A 17,555-nucleotide genomic window follows, 5' to 3' on the forward strand; every position below is an offset into this window, starting at 1 on the left:
GAGAACATTCCCAAGTCAAGAAGCCAAGTCAAGGTGAAGTCAAAGGAAGGTCTGATGAGAATGGAGAGGTATGTGGGATCAGAGATGAAGCCAGGCAGGGGAGGCTTAACAATGTGGTGTTCTGTTTCTTTGATGGGAGGGAAATACTTAATCAGTGTCTTTGAATCACAGGAGATTGAAAGGGAAAAGCCATGTTGATTTTCAGTCTTAATGGCACCTCAGGAAAAGTAAGTGAATGAGTCATGGTTCAAGTCCAGAGTGACCTGCTCATGGTCTGGAGAGTTATGTTGCTTGTCTCTGAGGAAGAATGAATTTTAGAAAATATTAGTACCAACTCACATAAGGTTTTTGTGTGAAGCAAAAAGAGATCGGTTTTGGGGGTTAGTTCATTTCAGAGATTTAAAAAATTAAATAGGTCCATGCAGAATAGAATAACAAAATGTTGCCAGTAAGTGGTCCTGTTTTCCCTGGAGCCATTCATTCTATGATCCTATGCTTCAGTGACTAAAGTAGGGAAATAGCCTATAGTAGCAGTAATTGCTCTAGTCATTATCTCAACTTAGTATTTTTTTTTTATTCGGTACAGTTTTTGGTTTGTTTTACCTTACAGCTGAGACATCAGACCTTGTGGTTATTTGCTTAATTTTTTTTTTTTTTTTTTTTGGTCGTGGGGGCTGAACTCTGGGCCTGGGCACTGTCCCTCAGCTCTTCAGCTCAAGGCTAGCACCCTATCACTTGAGCCACAGCGTCACTTCTGGCTTTTTTCTGCTTATGTGGTGCTAAGGAATTGAACCCAGGGCCTCATGCAAGGCAAGCACTCTACCACTGAGCCAACTTCCCTTCCCTTATTTGCTTAACTTTGAGATCTTTCTAATCCTTTTTTTTTTTTTTTTTTTTTTTTGGGTGCTGGTCCTGGAATTTAAACTCAGGGCTTGGGCATTGTCCCTGAGGTTTTTTTTTTATGCTCAAGGTTAGCGCTCTACCAATTAAAGCCACAGTTTTATTGGAGATAGGAGTGTCACAGACTTTCCTGCCCAGGCTGACATCAAACCAAAATCCTCAGATCTCAGCTACCTTGAGTACCTAGGATTACAGGTATGAGCCACCAGGGCCTGGTGATCTTTGTAATCTTTAAAGGAGAAATTTGTTATACTATCTGTTAGACTTTTAGAACTTGAAATAGGAATTATATCTATATGAGGTGTGCATACAGAACCAGATGCAACTAAAAAATGAAAACTTTTTGTATTTTGCTAGATTCAGTTACAAGCCCTAGACATCAGGCTGTCCTATAATGATGTACAGCTGTTTCTGGCCATTGCAAAATCTATCCCAGAGCAAGCAAGTGCAGCAGTGCCGGACTCCACAGCCTTGGAGGCTGACTCTGGTAGAGATTACCCTCCAGGGACATCTCGAGGTGGAGAGGAAGCCAGAGAAGGGAGAAGACACACCTTAGATCCTGTCTTGGGTAGGTGGCCAGTTGTAAACCCTTCAGTCTTCCCAGTCCTGCTGCTTTTCAGGGTTTTAGAATTTATTTTGTATATTCAAATGTTTCAGAGTCAAATTATTTCATTAGTTAAAATTGCAAGTCATAAATGTGACTGATATATATATATATATATATTTTTAAATTCATAAACAAATTCAACATTGTAATCTCTTTCATGCTTGTTTAAGTAATATCCTAGTTTAGTTTAAAACTTCGAAAATTTTCCTCTAAAGTTATTTTAATAGTATTACATTTTAGTTTTAAGCTTTTTAAACCAGTTACCATGAGGAAATGACTTAAAACTCCAGGGTTATGCATGCCTGATGGAGGAATGTATTATGAGCCTATTTTTGCCTTGAGAAATGAATGCTTTACTCAGTATCTCTGAATTTCTTATATTATTACATTGGACTATGGATTAATTTACATAAAATTATTTCCTAGAGTTACAGCTGGCTAGACTTCAGGAGCTGGGGTTCAGCATGGATGATTGCCGCAAGGCCCTTTTGGTTTGCCAAGGTAATTTGACACAGACTTCCCATTAGCTGTTGTTTTATCTTGTCAGTACACTTTCTTCCACACCCTTGTCTGTTCCCATACTAAGAAGGAACAGGTCTTCCATTCATAAAATGATGAAGAAGGGAGAAATCTGTGCTGGCTTTTGCTGATGTACCTCAGACTGTAGAGGTCAAGACCAAAGTAAGCTCTTAGTTAGCTGGAGATAGCACTGAAGATAGGGTTTGGTATTCTCTGTGGTTTCAGGTTCACTGGGTGTCAGGGACTATGATTTTGTAAGTATAATTTGAGTGCTTTTTAAACAATATTTTATGAGATTATAATTTTATCATAATATACTTAATACTATCTCAGCATCATCTTTCCCTGCCACTGAAATTATTCGTAAACACTAATCTTCTTTTTTACAATGACTGTAAGGATAATAATTTAACCATGGTTCACTTTTTTCCCTCTTCATGCTGGGCAGTGACACCCAGGCCTCATGCCTACTAGGCAAGCACTCTACCGCTGTACCTTCCCCCAGCCCACTTGTTTTGTATTCTTTCAATGTTATATACACAGTCTATATTAAACATTTTCTTTTTTGATGTCAACTTGTATCCACATTTTGAAGTATTTTCTTAGAGAAGTACCTAATATTATAAATACTGGGTTAAAGAATGGAAAATATTTTCAGGTTCTTCACTAGAACTGACAAGTGGTTTTCTAGAAAGATTATACCTAGGTTACATTCCAGCCAATTGTGTAGAAATGTTTGTCTCTTCACCTAAAGGTTTGTGTCAACCATCACATATTTTGTCCTGAAAAAATTAGGGTACAGTAGTTATTTTGTTCCTTTTTACCTAGTCACCATTGCTTTTTGGATAATTAATTTTATACCTCTTAATATCTATTTTTGCTATGCCTTTTACTCTTTTTTTTTAATAATTCAAACTTTTTTTTGCTACCAGTCCTGGGACTTGAACTCAGGGCATAAACACTGTCCCTGAGCTTTTTTGCTTAAGGCTAGTGCTCAACTACTTAAGCCACTGCTTCACTTCGGGCTTTTTGGTAGTTTATTGGAGATGAGAGTCTGAGGAACTTTCCTGCCTGGGCTGGCTTTGAGCTGCAATCCTCAGATCTCAGTTTCCTGAGTAGCTAGGATTACAGACTTGTAATCCTTACAGCGCCCAGTAGAATTTTATTATTATTTTTTGTAAGTTCTAATGAGTTTTTGGGATTTCTGTTTTTTCTAGCTTAGCTACTTACTTATTCCATTAGTAGTAAAGACTATAATAGCCCCTGTTCACAGTCTTTATTACATGCCAGGCTTTGCTCTGAGAGCTGGACAGGAACTTGTTTGTTTCCTCTTATGTAAAGTGCCCTAGACACAGAGACTCGGCTACCTTGCTCCATAGCCCATGCCCATAGCCACTTATGCTGTTCTGTATTCTGCCCTCCTTTCCTTCCTTGTCTTCCTCCCCCTCTTTTCCTTTTGTTTCCCCTTTCCTGCTTTACCTTAACCTGTTCGTATTTCTAGTAGCATGCTGGCCTTTCTCTCTCTCTGTCTCTCTCTCTGTCTCTCTCATGTTTGTCACCGTCTCTCTTTTCTTCTGTTCTCTTCAACCCTCCCTCTTCTTTTTTTTTTGCTGGTCCTGGGGCTTGAACTCAGGGTCTGGGTGCTGTCTCTGAGCCTCTTTTTGTTCAAGGCCAGTGCTCTGCCACTTGAACCACAGTTTTACCATTTCCAGCTTTTTCTGAATAGTTTATTGGAGATAAGAGTCTCACAGACATTCCTGCTTGGGCTGGCTTAGAACCGTGATCTCAACCTCCTGAATAGTTTAGGATTATAGGCATGAGCCACTGGCGCCCAGACAACCTTCCCTCTTAAATTTTAAGGATGTCTCTGGGATCAAAGCTGTCCTGGGCTGCCCAATAGGTCCCTGTAAAACTTGGTTTCTCTGTTTTATCTGTGAGTTGCCAGGGTAGCTGTGGAAATTGATGGAACTGCTCTTCTGATTTTTTTGAAGGCCAACTGAAAAAGGCAGCAAGTTGGTTGTTCAAGAATGCGGAGCCTCTGAAGTCTCTTTCCCTGACCTCTAGCAGCCAAGATAGTCTGGGAGCTGTGCCGGCCCCACGTATATCTGGAGTGGAGATCAAAGCAGAGAGTGTGTGCATCTGCCTCATTGATGACTGCATGGACTGCGATGTGCCTCTTGCTGAGCTGACTTTCTCCCGTGAGTGCTGTTGTGGCCCGCATATGTCTCAAGAACAGTTCAGTGATAGCTGGATTATTTAGGACTGCCTTCTTCATTTTTAGTTATTTATTTTTGTAGTGTTGGAGATTGAACGTATGGCCTTGCACGTTTGGTTAGGTGCCTTACACTGAGCTGCACACCTAGCCCCCTTTAAAATTTTTTTAAAGTTGTAACTATAAAAGTGATGTACAGAAGATTACAGTTGTGTAAGTCAGGTAAAAAGTACATTTCAAGCTGGGTGCTGGTGGCTCACGCCTGTAATCCTAGCTACTCAGGAGGCTGAGATCTGAGGATCTCGGTTCAAAGCCAGCTTGGGCAGGAAACTCTGTGAGACTCTTATCTCCAATAAACCACTAGAAAACTGGAAGCGGTGCTGTGGCTCAAGTGGTAGAGCGCTTGCTTTGAGCTGAAGAGCTAAGGGACAGAGCCCAGGCCCAGAGTTCAAGCCCCATGACCGACCAAAAAAAAAAAAAAAAAAGGTACATTTCATTTTGGACAATGTCATCCCTTTTAAATTTATTCCTCTTCTCCTATACTTGATATGGATAAAACTTAGGTATACCATTTTGTATATTTTCCCAGAAATTCTTATTTACTTGCCATATGTTGCCTGCAGTCCGTAGCTGAATAGAATATATTAGAATAGAATAGAAATTACCATTGATAAAATTTGCATTAACAGCTTTAAGTAGAGCTGAGCTCTCCATTTGCTTATCTTTGATGGATCAGTATTATAGTGAAGACTATTACTAAAGACTTTTCAAAGATGACGAAACAATGCTTCTAATTTGTCTTTCTCTTGAAGATAAAAGTTCCAAAACATAAATTCTGTTAGGAAGCTTACCTCTGTGTCCCCTCTGGAGGGCCACAGACGAGGGGACACCACTAACTTTGTGGCCATGGTGGAGTGCTGTGGCCTTCCTGCAGCCCTGTAAACAATTAGTCAAGGACAGTAGGTGAAAATCCATCAGTGGTTTTACCTTCCATTTTTCACGTCCAGCTTCTTCTCCTTATGCATAAAATTTGTTCTGGACATTAGCTTTTCTTTTTCTTTTGTGGTTCTGGGAGTTGAACCAAGGCCTTCACATGTGCTAGACAAGTGCTCTTCCACTGGGCTACATCTCCAGACCTTGATTTTTTGAGATAGGTTCTTGCTATGCAGGCTGGTCTCAAACTCTCAATCCTCTTGCTTCCAACTCCCAAGTGCTAGAGTTACAAGTGTGTGCCACCATACCAAGCCTAATCAACCCTTTGCACATTGTGATTTCAAGTACTATGAGGACTGTGGAATTAAAGTAACAATTGGAATTTTAACTTGTTATAAGTATCTTTAGGTTGTTTCTTGTTTTTCTGGAGTAATAATGTTAATATTTGAGCTAGTATTTGGCAAGATACACTTAATTCTACCTCTCTTCCATCTTTTTTTTTTTTTTTTTTTTGTCGGTCGTGGGCCTGAACTCCCAGCCTCTGGGCACTGTCCTCAAGGCTAGCACTCTACCACTTGAGCCACAGTACCACTTCTGGCTTTTTCTGCTTATGTGTGCTGAGGAATTGAACCCAGGGCCTCATGCATGCAAGGCAAGCGCTCTACCACTGAGCCACCTTCCCAGCCGTCTCTTCCTTCTTTTACTACATGTTCCAGTAGGTTTTGGGTACACCAGGACCAGGGTAAGTCCTGTTGAGGAGACAAATGAGGCCCTTGTCCTCTTCATGTGGTGTTACAAAGCTCAATAATCAAGGTGAATTGTTCATACAGTATTTTTAATAACTCAAAATTGATTAAAAATGCATGATAACCAGAATGGTATAATTTTATATACTCTTTTGTAAGGACCTCAGTTTTAGCTAGATATAATGTGTCTTTAATGTGATCTGTTTGCAAAGGTCAGTTTTGGTTGCTCCTGTCCTGCTGCTACAGTAAGACTTGCTTTCATTGCAGGTCTGAATTTTCTTCAGCATGTGAGGACCAGCCCCGAAGGCTATGCCCATTTCACACTTTCTGGGGATTATTATAACCGTGCTCTGTCAGGTAAAATAAAGCATATGTTATCGTAGAGTTTAAAAATACACTTAAACGTTTGCTTGGGCCCATTGCCACATACATTTCATATGAGGGAAAGGTAGAGCCAGGGTGAGATGGAACAGAGAAGATTAAAAGCAAATAATACTTAAATTACAGAACATAAAGATTTTCTGTTTTCTGAAAACAGAAGTTTTCATCATTCTTTTTTAGTTGGGGGCAGTACTGGCATTTGAATTTAGGGCCTGTACTTACTCAGTATCACTTGAGCCATACCTCCAAAATGACTGTTTAATGGTTATTTGGGAGATAAGAGTCTGGAGGATTTTTCTGCCCGGGGTGGCCTTGAACCAAGATCTTCAGATCTCAAACTCCCGAGTAGCCAGGATTACAAATGTGAGCCACCAGCCCCAGCTGTTTTTTCATTCCAGAACATTATGTTGCTCAGTGGTGAAGAATTTATTTTGAAGAGAATTTTATGTCCATGAACATGTTAAATCTCTTACCTCTTCATTTTCTATTAGACGTATTCGATTCAGAACAGGGATATTAATACATGGAGACATTACTGTGGTTTGGTTTGCTTTCTTTCCCTATTCCCTAAAGCAAAACACAATTGAGCAGAGCAAAGTTTTTCTAGAAATGTAAAACCTGAGTATTACTGAAAGGCATTTTCAGGTTGTCTTTCTCTCATATATTAATCCATTATTCATTCCTGAAACAAAATGCCTGAAGTAGGCTACTTTATAATGAAAGGAGATTTATTGAGCTCATGGGGTTGGAGTCTGGAAGTCCATCCAGATCCCTCCTCACCATTTTTTATTTTTATTTTTTTGTCTATGGAGAGGACCTAATGACAACTGGCCTTATGGTGGAGGTGCACGTGGGATTCAGAGACCATGCGGTCACACAGGAAGCCATAGGCAGCACATGAGCCAACTCTAACTTATGAATAACTCATTCTTAAAAAAACTAGCTCAGCATTCCTTCAAGAACTTTGTTAATCTCTTCAAAGGGCCTGCTCTAAATGCCCCAAGGACCTCAAATATAGTCCACCTATCTCTCAGTTGCCACTTAGCAGGCTTAGACAGGCTGAAGCAGAGGGCTACAGAAAGGAGATGGGGGAGTGGCATTTAGGGGCTTCAAGGGAACTTGTAATTTTCTATTTCTTTCTTTCTTTCTTTTTTTTGGGGTCCGGTCGTGGGCTGAACTGTGGGCCTGGGCGCTGTCCCTCAGCTCTTCAGCTCAAGGCTAGCGCTCTACCACTTGAGCCACAGCGCCACTTCCAGCTTTTTCTTTTTGCTTATGTGGTGCTGAGGAATCAAACCCAAGGCCTCATGCATGCAAGGCAAGCACTCTACCACTGAGCCGCCTTCCCAGCCCTGTAATTTTCTATTTCTTATGTAGAATCATGGGTATATATGAGTTTGTTTATTTCAAATTGTAAAGATGTTGTTTAAACAATTTATCTTAACAACATTTTAAGATAGAAACATTGAGAAACTTAAGCTAATGAGAATCCAGATTTACCTATTTATTCACTCAATAGATTGTGTTACCAGGAGAGCCAAATGTAATTGCCAACATGAGTGGCTCAAGAACAGGTGCTGCCTCCTCTGTAATAGATGCTTGTACTACCCATGGGAGACCATGGTGGGAGTTGCTTATGCTTGTCCACTTGTGTCTACCATAGCACTGACATCTATAAGGTGATCTGCAGCCAGAAGTGGAGCTTTTTTTTTTTTTTGGTCAGTCATGGGACTTGAACTCAGGGCCTGGGATCTATCCCTGAGCTTTTTCGCTTAAGGCTAGCACTCTACCACTTTGAGCCACAGTGCCACTTCCAGTTTTTCTGGAGGTTAATTGGAGACAAGAGTCTTGACAGACTTTCCTGTGTGGGCTGGCTTCAAACTATGATCCTCAGATCTCAGCCTACTAGTAGCTAGGATTACAGGCATGAGCCACTGGTGCCTGGAAAGAGATGGAACTTTTGTTGAGAAAGTGACTTGGAGTGCTTAAGCTCTGGTCTGTTTTTGCGGAGCACTCATGAATAGATTTCTCTGTAAACCTTTGATATTTGCTGAACAGATGTCTTACTTCCTGTTTTCTGTAGGCTGGGAGCCATTTATCGAGCCATGGCCATGCTCTGTATCCTGGCAACAGCAGGCAGCTAGTCGTCTCCATCCCCGGCGACTAAAGTTGGAGGCCAAAGCCAAACCCCGTTTGGATATCAATATCACTTCTGTACTGATTGGTGAGTGCAATTTCAAGCTAGTTCTTCTCTGTACAATCCCTTGGTTTAGCAGATGATATTAGGTAAGCAAATGCTTGGCCCTATGCCTAGCATCATCAGTTATCATTGTTTCTTTCCCAGTGCACCCTAAACTAGTCTCAGGAATCTTTTATTTATTTATTTTTTTGTTGGTCATGGGGCCTGAACTCTGGGCTTGGGCACTGTCCCTCAGCTCTTCAGCTCAAGGCTAGCACTCTACCACTTGAGCCACAGCGCCACTTCCAGCTTTTTCTGCTTATGTGGTGCTGAGGAATCGAACCTAGAGCCTCATGCATGTAGGAAAAACACTCTATCACTGAGCCACCTTCCCAGCCCCATCAGGAAGCCTTTTAACCCACTTTTAAGAGTTGGCATCTCATGCCAGCTCTTCAAGGTGTTGAGATTCCTTGGGAACTATAAGTGGCCTTGCTTCACTTTCTCTTCATAGTGCCTGGTAGCTGAGGTCACTGAATGCCCTGGAAGCAAGTTGACATTTACTTTTCTCAGGCTAGTCACAGAATAATATTTTCTGGTGTGGTTTTGACTGGGTCCTCATAGCAGAGAGTAAGTTGTCTGTTGTTGCCCATCAATGCCATCCTTACTTAACTCTGGAAATGACTTGTCTAAGGGGTACCAGAGTAGTAGAGTATACTCTGAAAGTTTCTGTGGTGACCCTGAGATGTGCATTCCTGTGTTTGAGGATGAACAAGAAGTTTCTATTGTTTGTGTTTCTATCATCTAAAAGCAGATTAGCATTCTCAGTTTGGTTTGGTGCTCTGCATAATCTACTTTTGGTAATAGAGTAAGTCATTTGTGAGTGGTAGCATACACCAGGGCAAAACAGTGACCTCATGTCATGTATGTTCATTGAGGTTTTTAGAATAATGCTGCTTTGTCCTTGTCAGAACAAAGGGAAGAGTGGGTTAGTGGAATAAGATTCTTAAGTTTTTTGGTTTCCAAGATTTAAAACCACTGTTTTAGGAAGTGGCACTGTGGCTTAAGTGGTAGAGCGCTCACCTTGAGCTGAAGAGCTGAGAGACAGCGCCCAGGCCCAGAGTTCAGGCCCCATGACCAAAAAAAAAAAAAACAACCCCAAACAAAAACCCCACACTTTTAAATAATCAAATTTCATCCATCAATTTGCTTTGATATTAATATTACCATATCATCACATGTGGTGGTTCATGTCTGTAATCCCTACACTTGGGAAGCTTAGACTGGAGAATTGAATGTTTGAGGCCTGGACTACATAGCAATACCATGTCTCAAAAAAAAAAAAGTTGCAAAAGCAAAAAATAAATAACAGTAAATTAGCCATATGGATCTTATAAAATGTATTATTTTGATTAGTTTTTTTTTTTTTTCTCACGATTTGCTAATCTGAATTAGATAATTTTGGTATGGTAGTCTTGCTCTTAAACTTTTGAGTATTGGGGTTTTTTTTTTTGAAAGACTACTAAAATTATCTCATGTTTGCAATCCCAGCACCTGAGAGGCCAAGGTTAGGAGGATTATAAGTTTGAGGCCAGTCTGAGCTACATAGCAAGTTCCAGGCTAGCTTGGGCTAGCCTGAGAAAACCAAAAAATCAAAAGTAAGTAAATAAGAGTTCACCTCAGAAGTATTTTTATTAGTATTTCTGATAAATATTTGATATTTAAAAATACCTTCTAGAAAACTTTTTTTTGTCCTTAGTAAAACTTTTATTTTTTTTAAACCCAATTTCTTATTTCTAATAGTGTTCTGAAACCCATAAATATTACTTAGTGTTTAAATAAATCTTATATCTGTGGCATGTATTGGGATTGAAACTGGAAACCACTCATTCTTGTTCCAAGTATAAAAGAAAGATCTTCACTCAGGTGTGGTGTATCAGAATTATTTTCTTAACCTGCTGTTCCCCTTAACAGTTCTCTCCAAAAATAAATCTGCTCATGGAAAATTGCAGCTGGATTTCAGCCTCCTGGGTTTAATTATTCTTTAGAAGCTTTCTGACTGATCTCTCAGTTTCCAAACCTTTTCCCTTGGCATAATGTACTTTGTTCTTCATAAACTAAGTCATTCTCTTTTCTAGATTTCTCTGCATTGTTTCTACCTCAATATGTTGTAAAGTTATATGAGTTACACTGGACATGCATTTTCATGTCTATAGAATCCTTGCCTATGTGAATCCCTCTACCTAGAATGTTACTTCCATTCTTTTTTTTTTTCTTTTTTTTCCATTTGTGCTGGTCCTAGATCTTAACTTGGGCCTGGGTGCTATCTCTTAGCTCTTTTTGCTCAGTGCTGGTATTCTGCCACTTGAGCCACAGCTCCACTTCCAGATTTTTGGTGGTTAATTGGAGACAAGTCTTATAGACTTTCCTGCCTCAGCTGGCTTTGAACTTTGATCCTTAGATCTCAGTCTCCTGAGTAGTTCAGATTAAGACATGAGTCACCTGTGTCTAGTTTGTCATTCCATTCTTAATCACATTGGCAATTGCTAAACTATTCATTCTTTCAGACTCAGAACAATGGTTTGAATCTGAAGACCTCTCTGAAGTCTTCTCTAGGCTTTGGTATCTATTCCTCCACTTCTAACAAAACAGTAAATCTGTGCCACTGGGGCATTTTATTCACATCTTTGTTTAAGCCTCATTGACATTTGTTTTTGTGGTGGCTGTTGTTTTGTTCACGCTACTCTCTTCCATGTAGATTTGAGTTTCTCCAGGGCACATACCATCTCAGCAGCAGTTCTAGCATGTAGAGGCACTTAAGAAGAGCTTATGTTGCTGAATTGAAATTACTTAATATGAACTTTCAATCTTTTCTACTTCTCTTCTTACTATCTTTGTGGATTTTTCTTTTTCATGTAGACCAGTATATAAGTACCAAGGAATCATGGATGGCAGATTACTGTAAAGAAGACAAAGAAATGGATTCTACTAAGTCAGAAGACTGGATGGGCTCTTCAGTAGATCCTCCATGCTTTGGACAAAGTAAGATTTTTACCTGCCCATATCTATCTGAGTCACTGTTGACCACAATGCAATGCTTCACTGAGAAATGCAGACAGAACCGCCATTCTTCATGGAGAAATCTATGGGAAATTATGACTTGTCTTCTATTGTTCTGTTTTAGTCTTTTCAAGAGACAGTTTTCTGGCACAATCTACTGAATTTTTAATGTGGGCTCTTAATTCCACCTATATTGGGAGAAAGGATCTGCAACACGAAATTCCTAAAATCTGGTGTCATTGTAAATGAGCTGGTACACTGAAACTATGTCAAGATCAACTGTTGCTTGGTCTGTGTTTCCTCAACACAACATTGGTTTTTCCAGTTAATTGAATTTTTTTTAAAAATCAGATTTTAAAGACATCTTTTCTAACATCTAAAGCTAGTGATAGAAGGTTTATGTATTCTTGAAAAGAGGAAGGGCAGGATCCCATGTGGAAAAACATTTTTAAAAGAGAAGCCCTGTATTGTTCATATAGTATAAAAGAATTGAATACCCAGCCTTTTGAGGAAAGAGGAGTCAGTTTGTTCTCCAGTTGGTTCCCTTGATGATGTTTTCTTTCCTTATTTAGAGCCTTACCATGGAGCTCTGTTTTCCTCAGAACTGGGGAGATTGTGATGGACAACTGCATGGTCTTAGTTGTTCCACAAGCCATTGTCATCCAAATTCAACTCAGCCTCAACTCTTTCAGTGTGGTTTCTTTGGGGAGGCTTGGCCGGACTTCACATAGCTCATGAATACTTAAATATTCCATCTGGTCTGCAAACATGTCATGGGAAAATGGGTTTTCTTAGTGTCTAAAATATTTGTTCTGTTTTGGCTCTCCTCAGGGTGTATACTCAAACCCTCTGTACTTGTAGTAGGAAAGAAAGAAATATCAGCTGTGCTTGTTCTCTGTCTTCCCAGGCTGTTCTGAGTCTTGAGGTTGTTGCTTAGGAGCCAGGGCCTTTCAGCTCTGGTTTCTACTCTAGTCTTCCCTGTTTGTGTGTCAAGAAACCTAGCAGTCTACCCAGAAGATGCTAAATAATCTTTATGTATGTAATATGTCCAAGAGAGTGTGTTTCTGAAAATGTTATTTATACAGAGGGATCTTGAATAAGGAGTCTGTGCAAATACCAGGAAGATTTGATCTTTAGGACGGTAATAAAAGATATCCTCTTCCCCAACCCCTATGCTTCTGTAGTTAATAAGCTACCTAGTCAATGTGTAATACCAGTGCTAAATAAAAGCCTTCTTTTACTTATACAAATTTTTATGGCTACTTAGGCTGATATAGGTGTGATAATATCTTTTTAATCACACATAACTAATATACCTAAATTTCTAGGTGTCTTTGTTTCTAGAAATTGTAGGATAGTATTCTTTGAATAGGCCAGGATTATAATTTTTTAATAGTCCCACCAAAATGATTATTGAGCTTCTCTCTTGGCTTCAACCTTGCTGAACTGATCACAGACTTTAGGTCTTATTTGAGTATTTAGTATTATTTCCTCCCAAGTTGTGCTTCTTTATTCAGACCAGCATCTTGAGCAGCTCTTAGTATGAAACTCAGCCTAATGAAATGCTGATTTCCCTCTTGTGCTGTTTCTTCAGCAGGAAAATTGTCTCACTTTGACATAATTGTGGGCCTACTTTAGTAAAAGCTGAGATTCTTTTATTAAACCTTTCATATATATATTAATATATATTATATTCTAAATCATTTTATGAAATACCAAACTCAAATGTACAGTGAGACAGTTCATGTTCAACTTAGAATTTAAACAGTATGATGAGATAAATCCTTAGAGATGGTTTAATGGAGCCCAGACTGACTCTTCCCCAAGTGTGCGAGGCCGGGGGAACCAGGATTCTACTGCTACTATGTTTTTCCACCTGGAATGGAGCAGCCTCCCTTAAAAACCATACTGATCGGTTTCTGTGGCTTTTCTGTGCCAGTTAAGAACATGCTTTTAAATTAAAAAATCCTCAGAAGGCTAGTTATTCTGCTGTAGAGAATGTTTAATATGTTTTGAAAAAGAGCAGCATGCTGCTTTGGCACAGCCATCATAATGAAAGCCAGGGTAAAAAAAAAAAGGTTGTATTCATTTTGTTAAGAATGTTCTTTGCTCTTAGTAAGAACAGGAAGAATCATCCTGTACCTGCATGATGCTTGCTATTTTTGTAATGTTCTCTATTTGTGCTTATTGTTTGGAGGTGAGTCTTATTCACCATATTTATTCTTACCCTCTAACTTTGTCTTTCCTGTCTACCAGGCCTTCCCCTTGTCTACCTTAGAACTAGGAGTACAGCCAGTCTGACTAACCTAGAGCACCAGATCTATGCTAGAGGTACAGTATAGCCAAGCGAGGGCTTGCTTCATTTTCTTGGTTTAAGAACTGCCTTGAATGTCAATTATTTTTGTTGATCAGAACTGAATGGGAACATAGCATGAAAGAACACTTTCAACTAATGAATAGAGTAGTGCTTTATTATGTCAGAAGAGTTGTATTCCATTGTCTGTCTTTTATCTCCTTTAATTTTGTAAATGGAGTAAACTCTACAGTATATGGTGCAGAAATGCCAAAGCCAGTTAAAGCAAGTAGATGGAAGAGTACCGTCATCTGTCAACAAGTGCTGCTAATTCTCTGTGTCTTGGCTTACAGAACACCCAGTAAGCATTTGTTCTCACAGGAATGTAGGGGGTCTATAAAATATGAGGAGTAATAATCAGACATAAAATAAGAAAAAGGTTCTCAGTAAAAAAACTGGTATTGTTAATTTCTTTAGATATGGATTTAAGAACCTAAGAGACAGGACAAAAAAAATCCTCAAGACAGTTATAATCTCATAGGAGATTACAGCCTTCCTCAGATGCTAGCCCCAAGCAAAAAATGTGAGAAAACTCTATCTGAAAAGTGACTGAAGACTAAAGGGCTGGGGAGGTTTGTTTAAGTGGTAGAATTCCAACCTAGTAAGTGCAAGGCTCTGAGTTCAAACTCCAGTACAAAAAAGTAGGGTGGGGCATTTAAAAAACTTTTCTATTCCTTATCCTTTAGGTTTCTTGACAATTTGACTGGTAAGTGATTGGGGAACTGCAATGCCAAGGTGCTCATGTCTTCTTTTGCTTTATAGAGCACCATTTAATATGAGTGATTGATGGCTTGTGTGCAATTAGTTTGGATCATGACTCATGATCTATAATACAAAAAAGGCATTTGATCCAGTATGGTAGTATATACCTGTAGTCCCAATACTTGAGAGGCTGATAACAGGATGATTGTGAGTTCAGCACCAGCTTAGGCAACATAGTAAGACCTTGTATTAAAAAACAAAACAAAACAAACACGCAACTACTACAACAGAGTATCTTTCCATGTTAGGTTTTGTTTTGTTTTTCTGCAAACTATTACTGGTTAAGATCTTTGAGGGAGGGCTCTCATCTTCATTTGTTCATGAATGTATACCTTAGCTTTTCTGTACTTTCCTGCTGCAGCAGACATGGGCTTTATGTATTTATTATGATTAACAAACCAGATCCTTTCTGATAGAATGAGCGTTATTTAGTGTGTAACTTACATTGTTATAGTTGGCAAGCTACACAAGGAAACGAGGCCAAACTGTAGGAATTTCCTCTGCTGGAACCATTTGAGGCTGAGCTATTCTGTGAAAAAACTTTAGGTTATCTCAGCTCATAGAGATACTCAATTTGGGCATGGAAGGCAGATTTTTTTTTTTTTTTTAGACATCAGGAGATAATGTTGTCTTTGATGGATCTGGGAATTTTCTCTATTTATTTGAATCCTGGGGCAGTTAAGTGTCAGTTTTGTTCCTTGATGTTTGGTGTGTATTCATGTGCATGCCCTGTATTTTTCTCCTTAGAGAAGTGGGTTACTGATGCCTGTACTGTTATATCTGGTCAACATAGAGAGCTCAGGGACTTGAGCAGTGTGCTACCATGCTCTGAAATTCCAAAGCTGTGTGCTTATGGATGCCCTTGTAGATCCCTGCAAACAAAGTGATCAAAGCCACCTGATACCTGTTCTTTTTAAATCTGGTTTGCAAGTGGAAGTTGGCAGTGTCTCCCCCAGTGGATGTGAAGGCACATCTGCTCCCTTTTCCTCCTGGTCTGTATCTCCTTGCTGCCATGGCAGGCAGCGCTTTCTACAGTGCTGCATGAAATACTGTTTACCCAGTGGACTACTCATGGGTGATTTACTTCCCTCTCTTAGCTACTCCTTCATTTTCTGGTTGATGAGCATCACTGTATGAGGCTACTGGGATGAACATAGGCATAGTGCTGGGATACTTCTCTTTAGAAGTATCCCTACGAAATTGTGGGGATATAAGGGAGGCTGCTTCTCTTGTGTCTTAGGTCTCTCTCAGCCACTGACGGTACCAGTGTCACAGTGTAAACTTCTGAGAACTGTAGAAGGTATAAAAGCACAAGAGAAAGCCATTCCTAACTAAAAGGCAGGGATGATCACAGCAGTACAGGTCACCCTTTGCCTTTGCATTTTGTCAGTGGTCAGCATGCTGCCTGTAGGCTGACCCCAGCTTTGCCCTGGTGCCTTCCCTTGTCCGTGTTTATTGCCTATCTAGATGTCTTTTTTTTTGTCCTGGTGCAGACCAATGACCTTGCAGTCTTTCTCAGCCTGTCTTTGTGCTTTCAGGATGGACACAGAGTGAAATAGGGCTGGGCACTGGGGCCCAGAGTGGTTGGCAGTGGCTGTATGCTGTGTTGCCACTCTGTGTTGCCTCTGCCTCCTGCTTGCTTTGTGTAGCATTGGAGGTGACGTAGGCACTTGGCCAGGAGGGCTTGAGGATTAGTCTGGAGGCAGCCCAGGCACCAGAGAGCCTTCTTTGGACTTCTTGCAGAGTTTATAGTTAAGTCACCTTTTTCTGGAGTTTGTTTGCTTATAGTTTTGTATTGGTTGTCTTTTCTCTGCAGTTTCCCAGGTCTAGGTTGGTTTGTGAAGCCATGCCATGTATTATGTTCTTTTGTAGCCTTCATAGTGGCTTACCTTATTGTGCTGGATCTGAAGCCTATGCTAAAAATGAGCAAAAACTTCATTTAAGAAGACTTGAGATAGTATATCCCTGATTTTCCAGAGAGAAAAATCCAGCTATCATCCTAAGAGAATGATGAAGGATTTTTTTTTTTGCAATTGATATGCATTCTATAAAAAGAAACTTCCTTAAGGAAAGACTGTTTGGAAAAACTAAGTACATGCTACAGTCTAGGTTACCTATTTATAGAGTATATTTCTTGAAAGTAGTAGACCATTTCAGTGTCTTTCTTGTTCCAGCCAGATCATGTCTGGATGCTCTTTTCTGAGCTGTAAGACCTGTGGGAGACATGGGGAAGGACAGATGTCCCACAGCAGCTAGCAAATGCATGGAACTTTCATTTACCCTGTTCACTGACCTGTGGTTCTTCACTCTCTTGCCTCTGCCTTCAGTCCCTTTGCACAAGAGTCAGCAGTGGGCCCTGTCCACAGGTATGGGGAGGGTCTCTACCATGCAGATGGAGGCAGATGTTAATAGCCTTGTTCTGTTTTTCATAGCAGAGGTGAAAACCCCCAAGCGCCGGCAGCCCTTTGTCCCCTTTGCTCTGAGGAACCACACGGGCTGTACGCTGTGGTTTGCAACGCTGACTACCACACCCACCAGGTAAGGATCAATTAGCCTGACTTCCAGAGCCATCTCTGTCACCAGAGCAAAATAGCCCTGGTTGAGGCCCCTGGGATTGTAATTGAATCAATAATTTGCCTTTTTAACTGAGACAGACAGAATCTAGTCTGAGAAGTTGGTCCAGTAGGAGTATGAAGAAAAACCATTCAGTCTCTGTACCTGTCACCCTTGCTTTTTTCTTTAAATCTATATGTAGTTGTTAAATGTTTTACATTTTTCTTCCAAGATGATTGTGAAAATGTCCTCCATCCTCCCTCATACCTAAAAAAAAAGCCCCCAAAACAAAAACAAACAAACAAACTTGATTTCTGAATCATGTTGCAACTCTAAAAGAGAGTGCCTGAGCTCAG

General features: G+C 40.0%; 1 protein-coding gene across 1 annotated transcript in view; it reads left to right on the forward strand.

The window, feature by feature from the left end:
- Nucleotides 1–17,555, forward strand: part of Vps13d (vacuolar protein sorting 13 homolog D) — a 237,077-nt gene that overhangs the window by 81,022 nt on the left and 138,500 nt on the right. The window contains exons 34-41 of the mRNA XM_042695737.1: nt 1,258–1,468; nt 1,934–2,008; nt 4,018–4,224; nt 6,185–6,274; nt 8,379–8,519; nt 11,391–11,513; nt 13,788–13,862; nt 17,079–17,184. Coding sequence (XP_042551671.1) covers nt 1,258–1,468; nt 1,934–2,008; nt 4,018–4,224; nt 6,185–6,274; nt 8,379–8,519; nt 11,391–11,513; nt 13,788–13,862; nt 17,079–17,184 — 1,028 coding nt within the window. The remainder of the gene's footprint in view (nt 1–1,257; nt 1,469–1,933; nt 2,009–4,017; nt 4,225–6,184; nt 6,275–8,378; nt 8,520–11,390; nt 11,514–13,787; nt 13,863–17,078; nt 17,185–17,555) is intronic.

This window comes from Dipodomys spectabilis, unplaced genomic scaffold (genome assembly GCF_019054845.1).
Source record: "Dipodomys spectabilis isolate Male_0828 unplaced genomic scaffold, ASM1905484v1 ptg000188l, whole genome shotgun sequence".
Taxonomy (NCBI): domain Eukaryota; kingdom Metazoa; phylum Chordata; class Mammalia; order Rodentia; family Heteromyidae; genus Dipodomys; species Dipodomys spectabilis.